Source organism: Colletes latitarsis, chromosome 10 (assembly GCF_051014445.1).
Source record: "Colletes latitarsis isolate SP2378_abdomen chromosome 10, iyColLati1, whole genome shotgun sequence".
NCBI lineage: Eukaryota > Metazoa > Arthropoda > Insecta > Hymenoptera > Colletidae > Colletes > Colletes latitarsis.
The window spans coordinates 16,832,151-16,849,373 of NC_135143.1; the positions used below are offsets into that span (position 1 = coordinate 16,832,151).

General features: G+C 45.1%; 1 protein-coding gene across 3 annotated transcripts in view; it reads left to right on the plus strand.

Annotated features, from left to right (window-relative positions):
- LOC143346289 (uncharacterized) overlaps positions 1 to 15,637 on the plus strand; it is a 73,994-nt gene extending 58,357 nt beyond the window's left edge. For 2 of the 3 annotated variants that reach the window (XM_076774252.1, XM_076774254.1), the window contains exons 7-17: positions 2,442 to 2,945; positions 3,013 to 3,919; positions 4,466 to 5,404; positions 6,006 to 6,236; positions 8,849 to 9,033; positions 9,858 to 10,106; positions 10,698 to 10,859; positions 11,567 to 11,852; positions 12,248 to 12,485; positions 12,557 to 12,707; positions 14,186 to 15,637. In XM_076774252.1, the coding sequence (XP_076630367.1) occupies positions 2,442 to 2,945; positions 3,013 to 3,919; positions 4,466 to 5,404; positions 6,006 to 6,236; positions 8,849 to 9,033; positions 9,858 to 10,106; positions 10,698 to 10,859; positions 11,567 to 11,852; positions 12,248 to 12,485; positions 12,557 to 12,707; positions 14,186 to 14,446 (4,113 nt within the window). In that variant the 3' untranslated portion in view covers positions 14,447 to 15,637. The remainder of the gene's footprint in view (positions 1 to 2,441; positions 2,946 to 3,012; positions 3,920 to 4,465; positions 5,405 to 6,005; positions 6,237 to 8,848; positions 9,034 to 9,857; positions 10,107 to 10,697; positions 10,860 to 11,566; positions 11,853 to 12,247; positions 12,486 to 12,556; positions 12,708 to 14,185) is intronic. The other variant, XM_076774255.1, reaches the window with a different exon arrangement.
- Positions 15,638 to 17,223: the final 1,586 nt, after the last annotated feature.

Sequence of the window (17,223 nt, forward strand, 5' to 3'; positions counted from 1 at the left end):
AATAATAAGTTGATAGTATCAATATCAGAGGATTTCTCAACAGATGTTGATGGTATCAATTTGATACATCCTATCGACAGAATTTGGACAGTATCGATGTTCTAAGGTAAGATTATATTAATCCTGCCCATATCAGTGAACATTTCTGTCATTCTATCAATATGTTGATGCTGTTGACGTCAAATGATGTCACAATATCGAAGGAGACTTTAACCTAGTGCTAGTTTTCTCGTGTTTCCAAACGGTTCGTGGTCAATTTTCTATCACGTACCGTTGATAACGGGTTCGCATAGTCCGGTTACCCTAACTTTGTCGTTTCCGGTTTCCGCGACGACCACTGGCTCCGAAATGCTAATCAATGCGCTCCGTCGCTTGATCTTGCTCGCGAGCGTATCTCTGCTAACCCAGTTTCACGTTTCGCGACTATACTTGTCACAGAGCTGGTTTTTCCACGCGTTCCGGAGATCATTACCAATTACTGGTCCGATATCCTTGGCCGTTTCTGTAATTCGATCGAAGCCACCATCCCGGGAATGTCGCGGGAGTCTCCTCAACGATGAACTTCGATCGTCGTTTCGAAACTCGCCACTCGGACGTCCCGAAGATCTTCGAACTTTTCGTCCTCAAAGTAGTTCCTATTTTACAGCCTTTACAAATTAAATTTTAAATAGCTGACACAAATTTGAATTATGGAACGAAGTATTCCAGATTGCTTCTAACAGATATCTGAGGTCTAAAAGTGTTTTATCTCTTTCTCCAACGCTATTTAATATAATTTAAACTCGGGGAACAGCCGAGGGTGAAATCTTTGTACGAACAAAGTTGTATAAATCACCCCGTAGTGTCTGAAAGAAGAAAAAAAGAGTTCAGTCCCGGCTCGTCAGAGTTAATATTCCATTCAGCGTTCAAGTTGAATCGCGGCGAGACGCACTCATTGTCAAGGAATTCTAAATTTACATGATACATGCGTCCACGTCGCGCGGCGACAAGGGTGCACGCTTAATCGTCTGACGCGCGCCAGCGTCCGTTCTCCGGGAAGGTGGGCGTCATTCAACGAGGGCACGTGGTCGCGTTTTGAACGAAACCAACGTCTACCCACGTGAGAAATATTTTTAAAACGCCGCTACGTCTTCGTCGTCGTGTGAAAAACTACTGGAGAGAACACATCCGAGTACGTTGATGCTTTTCGGGACCTCAGCATACGAATTATAAAAACAACTGTCTCTTTTATCCGATATAATGGCGCGACAGTGAAATAGAGGCGAGAAATTCGAGCAGCAAAACGCTCAGAACGATACCAGAGGACGAAATAACGACGCAGAAACTCGTCGCGAAAGAATTTGCGGAGTCATTTCGACGGGAACATTCCTAGACCCGATTTGCTGACTCGTCATGAAATTCGACAGTCGCAGTCTTGCATCAGCGTTTTATTTCCACGATATTTACGATCCCGAAGATATTATGCTTCTTGAAATTAACCCAAGTGTCCAGAAGCTTTCTTTGATAAATTATAAATCTTGCCTGTAGAAATTCTTCTTTATCTTAGAGGGTGTTTCTAGGAACTCGTAATTACAATTTATTATTATTTCTGAAGACGATTAGAAAAATGAATGAAAATACTCTATTTAAGTCCAAGATCCTACGCCACTGGCCTATCCTAATTCGTGTCCGTTGATCGAGGCTTGCTGAACGTCAAGAAATTTTGAAGCCCGGGACAAAATTAAGACCGACTCGATACTCTGGTGAATAATTCAACGGGGCCTTTCATTAACGCCAGTTGACCGTCCCGAAAGTTTTCACGGGGAAAAACAGTCTTTTCTCGCCAGCTGGCGTCCATTTAACTTCGGTCTGAACTTTCATTTCCTGGCAGCCAGCGATAAGGCGGTCGGCCGTCAACGCAGAGCACAAGGACCCCTTAACCAGAACCCGAATAGAATTTCTTCGGAGCCCGAATGAATTATCAACCCGGATTACCAGGGGATATAGGCGGCTCGGACGATTATAACTTGGCTAAGCCGTCGCTAGGTTCCATTTCTCTGTCCATAGGCGTCGAATAGCGATATTTAATTCCTCCATGTTTCCCAAAATAGGTCGCAAAGCTTTTAATAATTATAATACAGTAGAGTTCCGATTATCTGGCACCCGGTTTACCAAAATGTCCAATTAATCCGCATATTTACCCCGACTATTCTTCGGTAAATTTCAAATCGTTCTAAAAAAATTATTTTCAGTTACGGGGGTCAATTACAATTATTTTTTATATACCCTCATACCCTCGAAATCCTACCCACTTTCGAGAAAAAAATTCGAGTAGGTGCTTAAATTTTTCGACGAAAAAACCGAAGGATAATATTTCGACGATTAATTTCTAATAAATTTTATATAATCAAAATAAAATTGAAAAAAAATTACTAATATCTAACAACTGCCGTCGTTTTCAGGGCATCCTCCGCGCCAGGGCGTCCAGCCATAAAGAGCAGAAGAAGAAGAGCGTCGCGTTCCCGGAATGTCTGACGGTGATAATTGGCTACGGTGGTGATGACCTACCCTCCGACACCGAGGAGGACGACGAGCAGGACTTCGTGGAGTCGTTCAACGACGACGACGCGCTGCCCGACAGCGAGGAGGAACGAGCCCTTGGGAACCTGACGCGGGCCAACACCAGCTTCAACACGATCACCGCGAACCTGACGGAGGTGGTGCCGGCACCAGAGACGAGTAAGTCGTCCGCGGCGACGAGATCCTTCGCTTCCCTGATGCTGGGAAGGATACAGAAGGACTCGGAGGGCAAGAAGACCACGCTGCTGGTCTCAGTGACGCCGTTCGGCGGCGACGAGTCTCTACCCACGGCGAAGAGGCCCAGCGACAAGAAGATCAACGGGTTCGTCAACGGGTTCTCCAGCCCGTCCAAGCACAAGCCCGCCGAGAGCATCGATAAATCCGAGGTCAGTAGATCCTGTTCGCCGCGCTGCTCGTCGCTTCGACCGTGAACTTAAACGGACGTTCTTGCAGATAACGCTGAAGAGCGTGAAGAAGACGGACGTCGAGGCCAAGAGGGACGAGAGGAAGGAGCAGAAGCGTCCCCTGGGCATGGAGAAGATCGCGGACATGCCTCTGATCGCGTCCAGCAATTTCGTTTCTGTCGTCCAGAGGGACTCCGGCGACTTTGACGACGCGAAGGAGAAAACGATCGAGGTTAGCGTGGAACACCCCGAGAGGATCCTGGAGCTGGGCAAATCGGACAAGAGAATCAGCGTGCCCCGCTGTTCGATCAAGAAACCAGATTCCGACAAGTTGAAAGTCTCCGTGCTGGGTTCTCAGAACTATACCAAGGTCGATTACGAGCTAGCTGGACCGACCAAGAGGTCCCCGGAGATCTTCGGGTCGAAGCACGGTGGATCGAACAGGGGCATCGAGTTGACATTGACGCCTCTGTCGAAGCACGACAACGAGGAGCCCGAGAGCGACAGGTCCATGATTCGCGAACAGGATAAGATCACGGTAACCACCAAGAACGAGGATTCTCCAAAAGTGTGCATACCGGAGGGTGCAAGGACGGAGAAGAAATTCAGTTTCGAGGAGAGTCGCGAGCTGGCTGGCGAACCCGACGGAAGAGCGGACGAGGAGGAAGTGACGGAACCACCCGCGCTTCCAAGTAGCCCGCCACCCGTCGAAACTAGGCCTTCTTTTCAGACAGAGACCCATAACAAGCTGTCGGTTATAGCTACGGAGCCACGACCGTCTTTCCTGCATGGGGCAGTCCATCAGGAGCCCAAGGTTAAGCCAGTGGTGCCTCAAAAGCCGGTCAATTTCTCATCTAAAAGTAGTGGGCCGTCGGACGGAAACGTGCAGACGAAGAAGGACTACGTGCTGCCCCCGCCTTCGGTTCAAAATGCTGGCAAATCTGCTCAAACTTCGGGTGAGAAGATCTTTCTTTATGTAGGAAACTTTGGGTTTCGTTAGGTTTGACGTGGATTAGCTAGGATGTCGTAAAAGGATAATCTTTTCAAATTATGGACATAATATTTAAGTCGTATGATGTGTTCGTTTGTTTGTAATTGAGAGTTTTGATTAACTGAAGTATCCTACATGTGAGATGTTATTTCCTTTATAATTGGAACTCATGTGTCGTCAAGCTGTCCGTGGGATTAGTTTAAGTATTCTACAAAAATAATCTCCTGATTGACTCTTGATTTACATCGCAAAATCAAAACCCACAATATTTTCCCCTATAATTAACAAATAACTATCCCGTGCAATTATTCTCTCAACCGAGTTTAAACCTCCCCATTACGTCGAGTACGGTTCTAATTCCGATCGCACGACGCTACGCGTTCAGATTTCCACGCGATACTGCAATTACTTATAAGGAGATCGCTCGACCAAGACCTAAGCTATCCTCAGTAATTAATAGAAACGAGCCACGGAGAGCTTCCAATTATCACCGTTCGCTATTAATTCTCAGGTACGAGTCTCTCTGCGCGAGACACAAGTCCCACCCGACCAACCGCCAAAGACAAGACCGAGGAGCTTCGAACTCCAACTCCCGAGCAGGGTCGCGGTTCGTGCAACGAGATTGCTTCGAAAGAGGACCATCGGACAAACCAGATCCCGCGGAGTGTCGGCAAGTTCGCGTGCCAGGAATTCGAATCGTTAACGAAATCGTCGGAGTCGAGGATACCTCAAGTAGTCAAGGGGAAGGGTTCTTTGAATTTGGCCAGAGGTCAGACCGCGGACGGCAGGGACAACGAAACCCTGGCGGTCGAGGAAGATCTCCAGGATGTTCAGTGCGCGGCGACGGAATCGATACGTTCGCCGAGCAAAAGAAGAATGGCCCCGAAACCACCAGCGTCGGATTCCATGGAGGAATTGGCTCCCAGCGCCTCGTTGTTCGCCAGGAATCCTGGGGCTACCTTCAAGTCGGACTCGCCGGTGGTCCGCGAGAAGGAGAAGAGGGAGAGGGCATCGTCTTGCAGTCCAAAGTTCAGGAAGGCCGTCTCGGAGCTGCCTGACCCCACGACCGCTCAAACGGTGGATCCAGCGTCGAGGAGGACGATATCTCTGTCGCAAGACAGCCTGACGACCAGTCAAGAGGTCAGGGAGGAGAAGAAGAGAGGCAGATCGCGTTTCTCTTTGAAGAGATTCCTCAGGATGGGCTCGAGGAAGGACGTGGACATGGTCGGCCACTCGGCCAGTTCGAGGATCGACGAGATCCCGACCACGCCGCAGCCAAAGCCGCGATTGGAGATCATTCATCCGCTGGAACTGGACGGCGCTGCCGTCGAGGTGGTGGGGAACGATCGGATCAGCAGGATAGGCGAAGATCAACCTGATTCCTGCGGTTCTAGAAACGACGCCGTTAGAGGAATTCGATCGCCGTTGTCCACAGGAGCCCACGCGGCCGGTGAGCCTCCTTTTTGATACTCGATCGCCGCACTGAGGTTTATTTTTGGAACAATAGAATATCTGGAGTCTTGGGTTTCATGCAGTCGCGATTTCCCCGAGGACTGATGTCCCCTTTGGAATCTAATTAACGGGATGTCTGGAGGGTATTGACAAAAATGAGCGCTGGTAAAGGACGAGTATTGATTTGTAAATAATTTAAGGATACTTATCGCCTCGAATACTTTTAATTTTATCTAATTTTGTTTATCGAATGGAGACGCTAAGCAAAATATAAAAGAATTCTAGAATGGCCAGAACAGGGTGGCGAAGATTCATGAAACAATTGGGTAGAGGATCGTGTAAAAATAAATTAAAAACGTAGAGACTATTTTTATAAAATCATTTTTGTTCGCCTCGATGGGTGGTACGTGTCCCAGACGTTTTATATACCTACCCATAATTTTTTTCGTGTATTGTCCATGGCCATATTCCCTGCAGAAACGATTAGGCGGACACGGACTACCATCGTGTCCAGCGGCCAGGGTCTTTAATTCTCCCGAACCACGTGATAAAATTACAAGCCTCGTATCGTAGCTTTAATATTCGACGTGACGTTTCAGTGAGACCCGGAAAACCACCCCCACCGCCGAGGAACCAGTCCTTGGAGGATTGGTCGCGACTGGATCCAGCGAGCAAACCGGTCAGACCACCGCCGCCGCGCGTCGAGACCAAGCAACTGCCGCCGAGAAGCGACAAGTCGTCCACCTCGTCGTCCTCCTCGTCGTCGTCATCGTCGTCGTCCTGGCAGCCGACAGCCTCGACGACCTCAGACTCGATTTACGCGAATCTGGGTAAGTTCAGGCCCATACAATGTAACTAATGAAACCACGGCAAGTCTCGATGTTGTAACAGCCATACTCACACGAATCCTCGCGCCAGCTGCTTCCTTGCGAATTATTTCTTGCGTGTATGTACGTCTGGTGACAAAAATCCGCGCCAATTCAGGGGCACAAGGCCCAATCTGCCCCCATCTCTGCCCCTTCTTCATCTCCTCTCGCGTCACGTGGTCAGCGGCTGCGCAGTGTCATTACTTTGTTGACCGCTTGACGAACAACATCAATCTCTCGAAACATACTTCAGTTACAAGACTTCTTTGATAAATTATTTTTATTACCATTGTTAATTTTGGAACTACACTCGTATCGTTTTATTTCAAAGTGACTTATAACATAAAAATTTAAATATATGTTAAGTTTCGGAGGACTCGAAGTGCTCCGTCACGCGGTCAGCGATGTAATGGCACTGCGCATCTGTGTCGTGCAACGTCTACGACCGAGGAGAGGAGGGGGTAGTGTCCAGCGTGTTGCATGCTCCCGAGTTGGCATAAATTTTTGTTACAACGTGTACGTCTGATCGAGAACGATCCTGTAACACTGGATAAACGGTGATTAACTCTCACCTATTCACTCTATAGTACGTTTATTTTTTTTCGTTCCTCGTTTCGCCGAGTCGACGTGCGATCGTCGTGAAGTTTGGCATTTGTTAATAACTTACGTTTTCTTTTTTTTTTTTTTAAGTATTGTCATTAATCTTCTCATGTTCGACGACGAGCGAGATAGCGCTTCGAACAACGAGACAAGATAATTAGAAAACTAATCTCGTTCGAGCCGTGATGCAGTCAACATTATGATACTCTTTATCTATCTCTTAACTATGCTAATATGCCATACGCGTTTTTATACTATGCGACTAATCTTTCGAGAGACTATTACCCTGTTTTTTTCACAACTAACTTTCAGAGTTATTATACGAATATTCACGATTTTTCTGTGATACGTCTTATTTACCATGTTACTGTGCACCGACGGCGACGGAATCGAACGCAACGTCGCGGTCGTTCTGCCAATTCGCATATTTTCGATACAGAAATTTTTTCTTTTACCGTTGGCTTCGAGACACGCCTCACACGAGGCACGAGTGCGATCGAAAGTTTGAGAATGGCTGGCTGGACGATAGAAAGTATAGCAAAGCAACGATAGAAAACGACGTGTCTTTGAAATGCGATACTAGTTGTTACGAGTCGACGCGCACCGTTTTGTAAATAGAACGAAAGCAACGATGATTCTGTAACCACGAATTTCTGTGTCTGAAATAAACGTTTGTTGCCTGAAAAAAAATACCACGAGAGTTTTCTTGGCCACGCGACGCATACGATCTGTTCGTTGCACCCGGTCGCGATCTCCGTGCGCCTCTATTTTCTCACGCGTGTTTTGTCCCCTCATGACGAACGAACGGAAGCCTCGACGATGCGAAACGACGAAGCGAAAAATAAAATTAATAAAGAAAACGCACGATCAATTCCTTTGATGACTGTTATTGGATTGCGGTCGTTTGACGTTCGCTCGGTTCGATATGGGTCTGCTTCATCGTTAACCGCATGCACCGATGAGACTGCGTTCAGAGACATCTTCTTTCTCGATCATCCGCCATTTCTTTCGTTCCCCTATTCCCACGTTTCACCGTCGCGATTTCTTCCTCCATCGGGTCGGTGGTGCGTCGTTGTTTGCAAAGGCAGACTTATTAACGACCATTTGGACACCTTCGTCCTCCCTTCGTTCCTTCCTACCCCCTCAACCCGAAACAAGAGATCGATTCCGCTTTGCTCGACGGTCGACGCGGCCGGGGAGGGCAGAGGAGGTTGCCTCTTCTCGTTTCCGGCTGGCTGTAAATAGTAAACACGTTGTTCTGACGTTCGACCGCGGTACCATTGTGTTACGGAAGGTTTCCTTAAATGTCCCTGGGTGCAACTAACGCCGCATGTATTGATTGCATATTAGCATCGTGTTTCCCCCCTTTGGTCAAGCCTCGATAACGAATGCCTGCCAATTCCAGGATTCCCGATGATTGCGCAGGAACTCCGAGCGGCACTTAATTCGACGTGTTTCGCTCGGAATTTACAGAACTCTATCGAACCCCTCAGCCGTGTGATTACTTGAGTCGAGGATGCTCGGCGTGCCTTCTATCTCGAATAAAGTTCGCGTTTCGATCGTGAATCCAAAATCTGGGAACACGAGTTAAAGGGATTTATCGTGTCATTTTTCCCTCCTACGCACATCCTTCTATCTGGAAACACTCGCTTTGATCTCTCGATGCCTATCCACCCGATCGTCCCGTTGGTAGACGTAGAGAAAAAGACTCGCTTCGATCGTCCATTCTCGATTTCACGGCGACAATTAGTCGATAGTGTCTCCGATTATCGCGACACCGGGGACGCGTATCTCGAGTTGCGAGCGTGTCCTCCCTCTAGCAATGAAAACCTGCTCACCAGCGGGTCTCTAGAGTATACTTGGAACGAATCTCGTCCTCCTAGCACGCTAGTTACGGTAGCTAGCCTGTTTCGTGACATGCCTTGTGTCTTGTGGTACTAACCCGTGGCGCTTGACGATGGCGTACGTGCCTGCAGCAGCGGAGGATGTTACAGGTGAGGTGCGCAGCTCGTTGGCACCCTCGAAACCTCAACGTACCGCCAGCATGAGGGACCAGGCTACCTCGCAGCCGATCGTCAAGAAACACGGCGCCTCCAACTCGGCCCTCAATCAGGATTACGAGGCCGTCGCTGTTACCGTGCCACCCACGTCCGATTCTCTGGTAATGGCCTTTTAACAATTTTTATGGAGGCCTGGGAAAGGTGCAAGTAGCTGCTCGAGAGATAAGGTGTTCAAGAATTAAAATGCTCAATGGTATTCTAACATTTAACACTTGGAGACCTTGGGTTCCTAGGTGGAGTTGCATTGGGCTACAATAGCAAGAATGATTCCTGACCCCCAGAATCTTATCTCGAGAGGAGTTAGATTCTAGCAGTAAGTTCAACTAGAATCTGAGCAGTCAATTTTCTTAAAAGATGGTGATGAGAATAGTTGGGCTAATTACTCCAGGTTCAAAATCCTTTTGGTGACTTTACTCCTTGACTCTAATCCTGGAGGAGTTGTTTTATATTACTTCAGTAGCAAAAAACATACAACGACTAGGGTCTAGCAGGTCACCTAGACTTAACAATGAGGATGCAATCATTCCAAATCCAATCCCCTGGTATTGATCTGTTAGATCAAGATTATCTAGGCTGAATACGTCTAACCAGAGAGCACATTTGCCTGATGCCACAAGGTACATGAGAGTCGTCAGGTCCAGATAGACCAGGCGATAACGTATGCAGATCACGTAACAGGTCTTGAATTCTTGAATACCTTAGCCTCGATCTGTATATCTTGCGAAACGGTTTCGGGATCAAGGTGCCGTTGCAGATGGTAGAGATATCGACCACAGGGTAGAGCAAATCTTAACTACATTCGAATTTAGAATCAATCTCAAAACTAACGGCGATCTTGGTCCCCGAGCTGGTCGCGCGTCAGTCGTCGTTAACGGGTAAATCGCTAATCCGAACTGGTTCTGCCCGATCTTTTTTCTTTTTCCAGACGTCTAACGACAGTCATGTTTACGAGTGCCTTTCCAGCTCGCCGGAATGCGATTCGAATCTCGAGCTCCGACACGGGGGCGTATCTCATCTCACCTGCAAGCGGAAATCGGACAGCAACGCGATGGAGCCGGCTGCGGAATTCAAATTCCATCATCAGACGTTCGTCAGGTCGACGTCGCTGCCGTATTGCGGTAGCGAGACCGAGAGCGAACTTTATGCCCCGTACGGTTTTTACACCGGCGACGAGGTACGATTCCTCCCCGCGTATTTCTCACTGTCGTCGCGTCGTGTGAAATACCGAGGCGCCACGGAGGTCCGGCTGATCGAAAAATTCTTTCGAGTTCGGTGAAAAATACGTGGATAGGTTTCTCTGAGGAAATACACGACCCGTGTTTCACTCGGCAACTTTCAAATAATCGCTTGAAAAAATTCCTACGGTTTACTGGAACATCAATAAACGTGTATACAAAATTTGAAGTCGATAGGTTTGGTAGTTTTCTCAAGAAAAAATTCCGAAACATTATCTCGTTTCTAGAGAGAGCCCTCGAGCCTATCGTCCCCACCACAGCTCTCACCGAGCACGTTTACTCGAGAACGGAGTGGGGAGAGTCCGCTCGACGGCCTTCAGCGGCCAATTCCTTTCACTTCGTCGTTCGCTCACAACAGAACTTGTTGCGTCTCGGTGGTCTTGAAAATTTAATTTTATTATTTCCGACGGTATCCAGCGAAACTTCTCGGACGGTACTTTTCTTATTTAATAAAGTGGCCGGGAAACAATTTCGCGTCGAGATAGCTTTATCGGCCGCGAGGAATTTCTAATGGAATTTTTAAAACGCAGGGCCCCGAGGAGGATCAGGACTGGAAGAGCAAGGACGACGAGCTGAGGATAAGCCGATTGAGGCAACGCAGGGGTCGCAGCATAGTTCATCGAAGCCTCGAGGATAATTACGGCGCCGTGGTGGTTGCGAATCACGAAGCGCTGGCGCAGTTCCTCGACCAGGTATGTATTCCTCGACTTTTTCGCGATTTGTTGCCACAGGAAGTTCCGTTCGAGAGCCAATAGTTTGCTAGTTTCGCGTGACTGGATATAACGATGTTCGTTAATGTATCGCGTGCCAAACCAATTTCTCAAACGTTCCCTTGGAGCCCAACTCGATACTCATCATGATTTTTCGCTTCTATTCAGCGTGTGCTGTACAAGGTGAATTGCAAAAACGAACCAACATTAAAGTAGTAGAAGATCACAAAGTGGTACTATTAGAAATGGAAATTTATTTTTTTATTTTGTAACAGGGTCGCTGGTTACAGGGGGCTAATAAATTATTTTCCAGTTAATTTTACTCTGTTCCAACTTTTCTTTATATCAAGCTACTTTCATAAATGGATTATACGTAAGTGGAGACGTTTCGAAGATTACAAAGTGATACTATTAGAAATGGAAATTTATTTTTTAATTCTGTAACAGGCTCTCCATTTACAGGGGGTTAACAAATTATTTTCCAGTTAATTTTACTCTGTTCCAACTTTTCTTTATATCAAGCATCGTAAATGGATTGCACGGTGAAGTTAATATTTTCCGACGGGTTAATTTAGTTTTTGATCGAAAGTTCCGCGCAGGGATGATTCGATTTAACGTGTTAAATCGCGAGACGTCGAAAACTTTATGCATGAGAAATGCATACATTTCCGGGGTACGATCTGTTGCAGCTGAACCAAACTCCTCAAGTGCCGGCGGGTCTGCGAGCCCTGAAAAATACGAATCCCCGTCTGAGCCACTTCAGCATCGATACCAATACGTCGATCGCCGCGGGTAGACGAATATTTTACTCGGCGACGTGGAACGAGCTGAACGTCACCCTCTGCGTCGCCTTCGATCTGGCCACACATGTGTCGCGGAAGGAATTTTATTTGGCACCTATAATCGAGTTTATAGACAGCGTACCGAAGGAAATTACCGACAAGACGTGTCTGCCCGGGAACAAGCAACTGGAAGGTACTTTTCGTCGACTTCCATTTTCCTCTTCCCTCGCGCCACCCACACCCTTTCATCCAACGTACCGAAAGCGTAAATAGTTCTTCGATATTGCCTGTGGACGGCATATGCTTGTTTTACAAATTTCTCTCGCGATCGTCGATCGTGAAAAATCACGTCAAACATTTTTGTTTACGTTTCGGCGCTCAACAGATTTTCATTCGCCATAGCTGGCTCCCGCATTGCCATAAACTCTAACGTTGAGGGCGTAACTCGCCGCAAGTCGGGAACAAAGTCTTCGAGCTTAGAATCTATAGTGACCCGAGAGTTAATTTGTCGAGATACAAACTATTTAGTGGGAATCAGTCTCTGGGTTAGGATCGAACATTGAAGGAAGTTGCGTTCCCCGTTTCCAGCGACCATTTCCGTTCTGCCCCGGCTGCAAGTGAGCACGATACAATCGTTCGGGGCCGCGACGAGGGGTATGCACGACGAAGGAACAGTCAGAGAAGCCTCTTTCGTGCTTCTTCAATTCGTCACCGCGTTGAAGAGCCTCCAAGCGCGCGGAATCGAGGAGTCGGCGAGGAGTTTGAACAACTTGGTTCTGTGCAGGGAAGACAAGGACGCTTATTACAGGCTCTATCTTCTTCAGGGGTCGGTAAACAAGTCGAAGAGCCGCGTCGGCTTGGGAATTGGTTTAATCATTGTTCGGTTACGTTTCGCAGATTGAACGTAGACATGAACGAGGAACGGGAGGAGGAGAGGTTGTCGTTGTGCCAATGCGCGTTAGTGGCGCTTCAGCAGCTGAATCTGACGAGCAGGCTGCCATTGATTCAGGAATTACTTATGAGGGAGAAGGCCGTCACTCTGTCTCAGGTACGAATAGGTATTAAGCAGACAATCAACGCGCGTGCGACTCGCTCTGAGCAATCGGATAATGGGTAGTCGAAGTTAAATGGCACCCGCGTGTCCTTTAAAACGTAACTAGCAAACTATTTCAACCCTTCACAATATTGTGTAGAAAAATAAAAAGCACTGAGTTTCTTATACAGGGTGTTCGGCCACCCCTGGAAAAAAGTTTAATGGGGGATTCTAGAGGCCAAAATAAGGCGAAAATCAAGAATACCAATTTGTTGATCGAGGCTTCGTTAAAAAGTTATTAACGTGTAAAGTTCTACCAGTATTGAATTTTTTTCTCGAAAGTGGGTAGGATTTCGGAAGTATGTGTATGCACCAAAAATGATTGTAATTGACCCCCGCAACCGAAAATAATTTTTTTAGAATTAATTAAAAATTTTTTTTTTCGTCGAAAAATTTAGGCACCCTGTCGATTTTTCTTAAAAATTCCTTTTTCAGTTTTAGTAATTTTGTTTGACGCCCTACAGAAAAGTTGTCTAATACTTTTTTGTAGGTACCCATGAGCTCTACTTCAGAAAAAAGTTTCATTGAAATGTATTCACAATTGTAGGAGTTATGACTGTTTGAAAATTGGACCATTTTTATGGGGTTTTTCTCATTTTGCGAGGTCAAGGACCAACATTTCGAATATTTTTGCTATTTGTACATATTCTCCATCAAAATACGCGTAGTTTGCTTTTTTAAACATTAAAATCGTCCAATCCGTTCAAAAGTTATGACGTTTTAAAGATTCGCATGAAAATTCGGGCAGACATTTCTGGCCAGAAATTATATTTTCGGTAAGGAATTTTTTTCTCGGAACTGAGTAGGATTTCGGGGATATGTCTGTTGACCAAAAATGCTTGCAATTGACCCCTGCAACTAAAAATAATTTTTCCAAGACGATTCGAAAGTCTTTTTTTTCACCCAAAACTTTCAGCACTTACTCGAATTTTTTTCTCGAAAGTGGGTAGGATTTCGGAAGTATGTGTATTCACCAAAAATGATTGTAATTGACCCCCGCAACCGATAATAATTTTTTCAGAACGATTTGAAATTTTTGAATTTAATTGTTAATAACTTTTTAACGAAGCCTCCATCAACAAATTCGTATTCTTGATTTTCGTCTTATTTTGGCCTCTAGAATCCTCTATTAAAATTTTTCCCAGGAGTGACCGAACACTCTGTATAATATTAAATCTAAATAAAATGGCATGTCTGCATATTCCACGTTGAGTATTCTTTCATTCTTTTAGTCCTCTGCAAAGCTTCCATTTCATTAATAGTTGAGGTGAACGAGGTGTAGAAAAAGAGAACGAAGACAAAGATGGGGTTGAAGAATTAATATTGCAGAAATTTCAATGAATTTTCTGTTTATGGACTAGTTGGTAGTCCGTTGATAATGGAGAAGTGGTTAGGGGGTGAAATTTAACCGGAAACACGTATTTTTGGCGTAGGTGAAGTCGGTCCTGGAATTTTCTCTGTGGGGTCCCGCGGACGTGACGTTTGGTGGTCCACGGGAGAGGGAGGTCACCCTTCAAAGATGGCTCGATTTGGAGAGGGCAAACGTTCTCCATGCCCTGGTCAGGACACGGGCTCCCCTCACCGTCATCGATGAATACCAATTGCTATTCTTGGTCCGAACCAGCGCGAAAATTATGGGCGAAGCGTCGCTGCTCCTGGACGAGCAACGAGCACGCTTGGCCCATGCTCGCTAATCGTTCCTACGCCTTGGAACAACCGATGCCAAACCTACGAACAATCTACAGGGTGTACTATAAGCGCAGTTAGAGCCTCGAGTAGCTAACGGTTCTCGCAGAAGCGGAAGGTGAAGAAATTATTTTGGTTCTCGTCCGGAAGTAATATATGAGATTAATTTAAAGAACAACGTAGGGTAAGTAAAGAAAAAATTATAAATGTTAGCGTACGTTAAAGGCGAGGTACGGTTGGTGTTATTAATCTAAATCTGCGTGGGAAGTTACGGACGTTGCGTATGGTCGGAGAAAATGTTTAGATAATGGGGGTTGTGGACGACGGTGTTCTGCTGTGTAAATTAAAACAAGTGTCAAAGATGATGGACGAGTATGACTGAATATTTGCTATTGAGCGCAGTTTGGTTCCCCATAATTATATAAATTGATAATTAATCCAAGCACATAGTCCATGGTTATAAATCATTTTTCTCAGGCTGGATTAAGTGGAATTAATTTAGCAGTCTAAGATGGAAGAAATTGATTTGTGAAAAACCTAAAAAAAAAGTTATGAGCCACCCTAGAAATTGGTTCATTTTCGTTAGAATTTTATACAAATTTTATTAACATCTTTGTTTTATAGTACTGAAATTTACTTGAACTATTGCTCAAAATGTTTACATTGATCTAAAAAGTTCAAGACCAAATCGTGTAATATTTATTTTACGGTATGAAAGTCTGAATATCTAAAAAACTATTCCACACGCTCATAAATTATTCACTGGGATATGTTTCTTAATTTTTGTGGGTCCAATTGGCCAGTTAAGTTTTCGCCTATATTTCCCCTATAATCTGTGTCTATTTATTCGATGTGAGAGACGCTCGAACGTGGTCGCGAAAGATATGTTTCGAACGATAAAGCAACGCTTTGTAGACGTATGTAGTTGTTAAAATTGAACGATAATGGGAACTCATTGGTCGCTGCGAATGATGCTCGCGGACACTGTTATTGCGAGTCGTAGAAATTTAAGTACGTGCCAATGTTCGATTAAAGTGCGTGATCGCGTGGGAGGGCACAAAAATGGGAGAGATTGATCGTTCGTCGTTCGAAGATTCTCCGGTGTGTATGTTTTTGTACGTAATTATTTCCGATTGTCGTTAACAACGATAGCGTGTAATCGTATTAAATATTTGTATAAAATAAATGCCCGATAACGATGCTCCGTGTTTGTTATTCCTCTGGCGAATAAGTTGTTCCCGATAAAGCTTTGCATGTGATAACGAGCGCATGAAATTATATTAGTACCCTTTACGACCAGTGGTATCGTCAATATTGAAAATATTATTGCAGACAAAGGATATGTTATTACGGTTAAACGCGTGAAAAAATTTTATAAAAACTATATTCCGTGTGGGAGCTGTGCATTAAAGATTTATTTGTTCGCTTCTCTGCCACTGACAATACTCTTTTTCGTATTAAATATAGAAAACTAATTTTGGACGTGGTTTTTTATGCATTTTATTTTGATTATTTCAAGGTTTCTTTTTCCCAAAAACAGTTTTAATCGCGCCCGATGAGACGACGGCGGCCATTTGTCAATTTCACGGGTTTGAATCAGCGCCAAGTACCCGATACAACAAATTCCATAATAGCCACGCACAAAATCGAACAAGTATTATCGCTAATGCAACGACGACGCAGCGCCAGGCCTCTGTAAATCAATATCGGGGCGACGTGTAGTTTTTGGCGAAGGACGAGCATCGTTGAAATATGCGGCGCATGGCATGCTCGATCCCCCGTAACACGGGAAAATTAAAAATCTGGCTCCGTTCCCGACCAGAGTCGGGCAAATTTTATTCGCGAACAACAAAGATTTCAGGTTCGTTCGTAAATTACTTCTCGCGAATCAGCTCTTGGACGTTGGCTCGAAGATATCGAAGAACAGATTCTAATTCGCGAACAAACTTCTAAATAAAACGAACAGCAATGTTACCCCGTAACATTGACATAGAATTTTGTCTGAAATTTTTGAATTTACCGTCTGATGAATATTGAAACGTTAGAACTACACGCTCTTATAATTGAATATTAAATTATAAGGCGAATTCAATTTACATGGAAATTAAATTTATATCAATTTCAGTCGTTCGCCTAGGTCGTCTGAGAGAAATTCGTCAGACGTACTCGTTATCCGCAGGAATTTTCGTCGCAAATTGTTTCTGTCCAAGCCACCGTTTTTCTTGTTTCCCGCGAGGATTATTTCAATTTCAATTTTTTATTATACTTTCGCAAATTTTCATCAGATACGAATTATCGCGTTAAGTTTTTCTAAGGGCAATACTATTTTTGTGGACGATTGCATTAGACATTAATAATTTTAATAAAGCACTTCTTTCATTTCTGAATACAAGTGTGTTTTAATACGTGGTATCAGTAAGTAAAATATGGACAGCGTCGAGTCAGACCCCGACGACGATCTTCAACTTTTGTTGAGAAACTATATTAGTTATTCTATTAGTAATACTTGGGAAGGTAGAACCGAAAGAAAAGACTCGAAACAAAGTTCGCTATACCGAAACTTGGAATCCGTTCGAGGTAAGTTTCTCGACAGTGGTACGCACCAATTATTGACCGGACATGGCCTTGTTCTGTTCGAATGGCACAGATGTCGCACAGTGAAGCTCCACCGCTTCGATTCTCTGTAACTACTGACCCAGAGACCATGTTCCTCTGCCAAACTGCCTAAACGATGTTAAAAATTAAGTCCACTTTGTACTCGGTCTAAGTCTTAGTTTACTCAGTC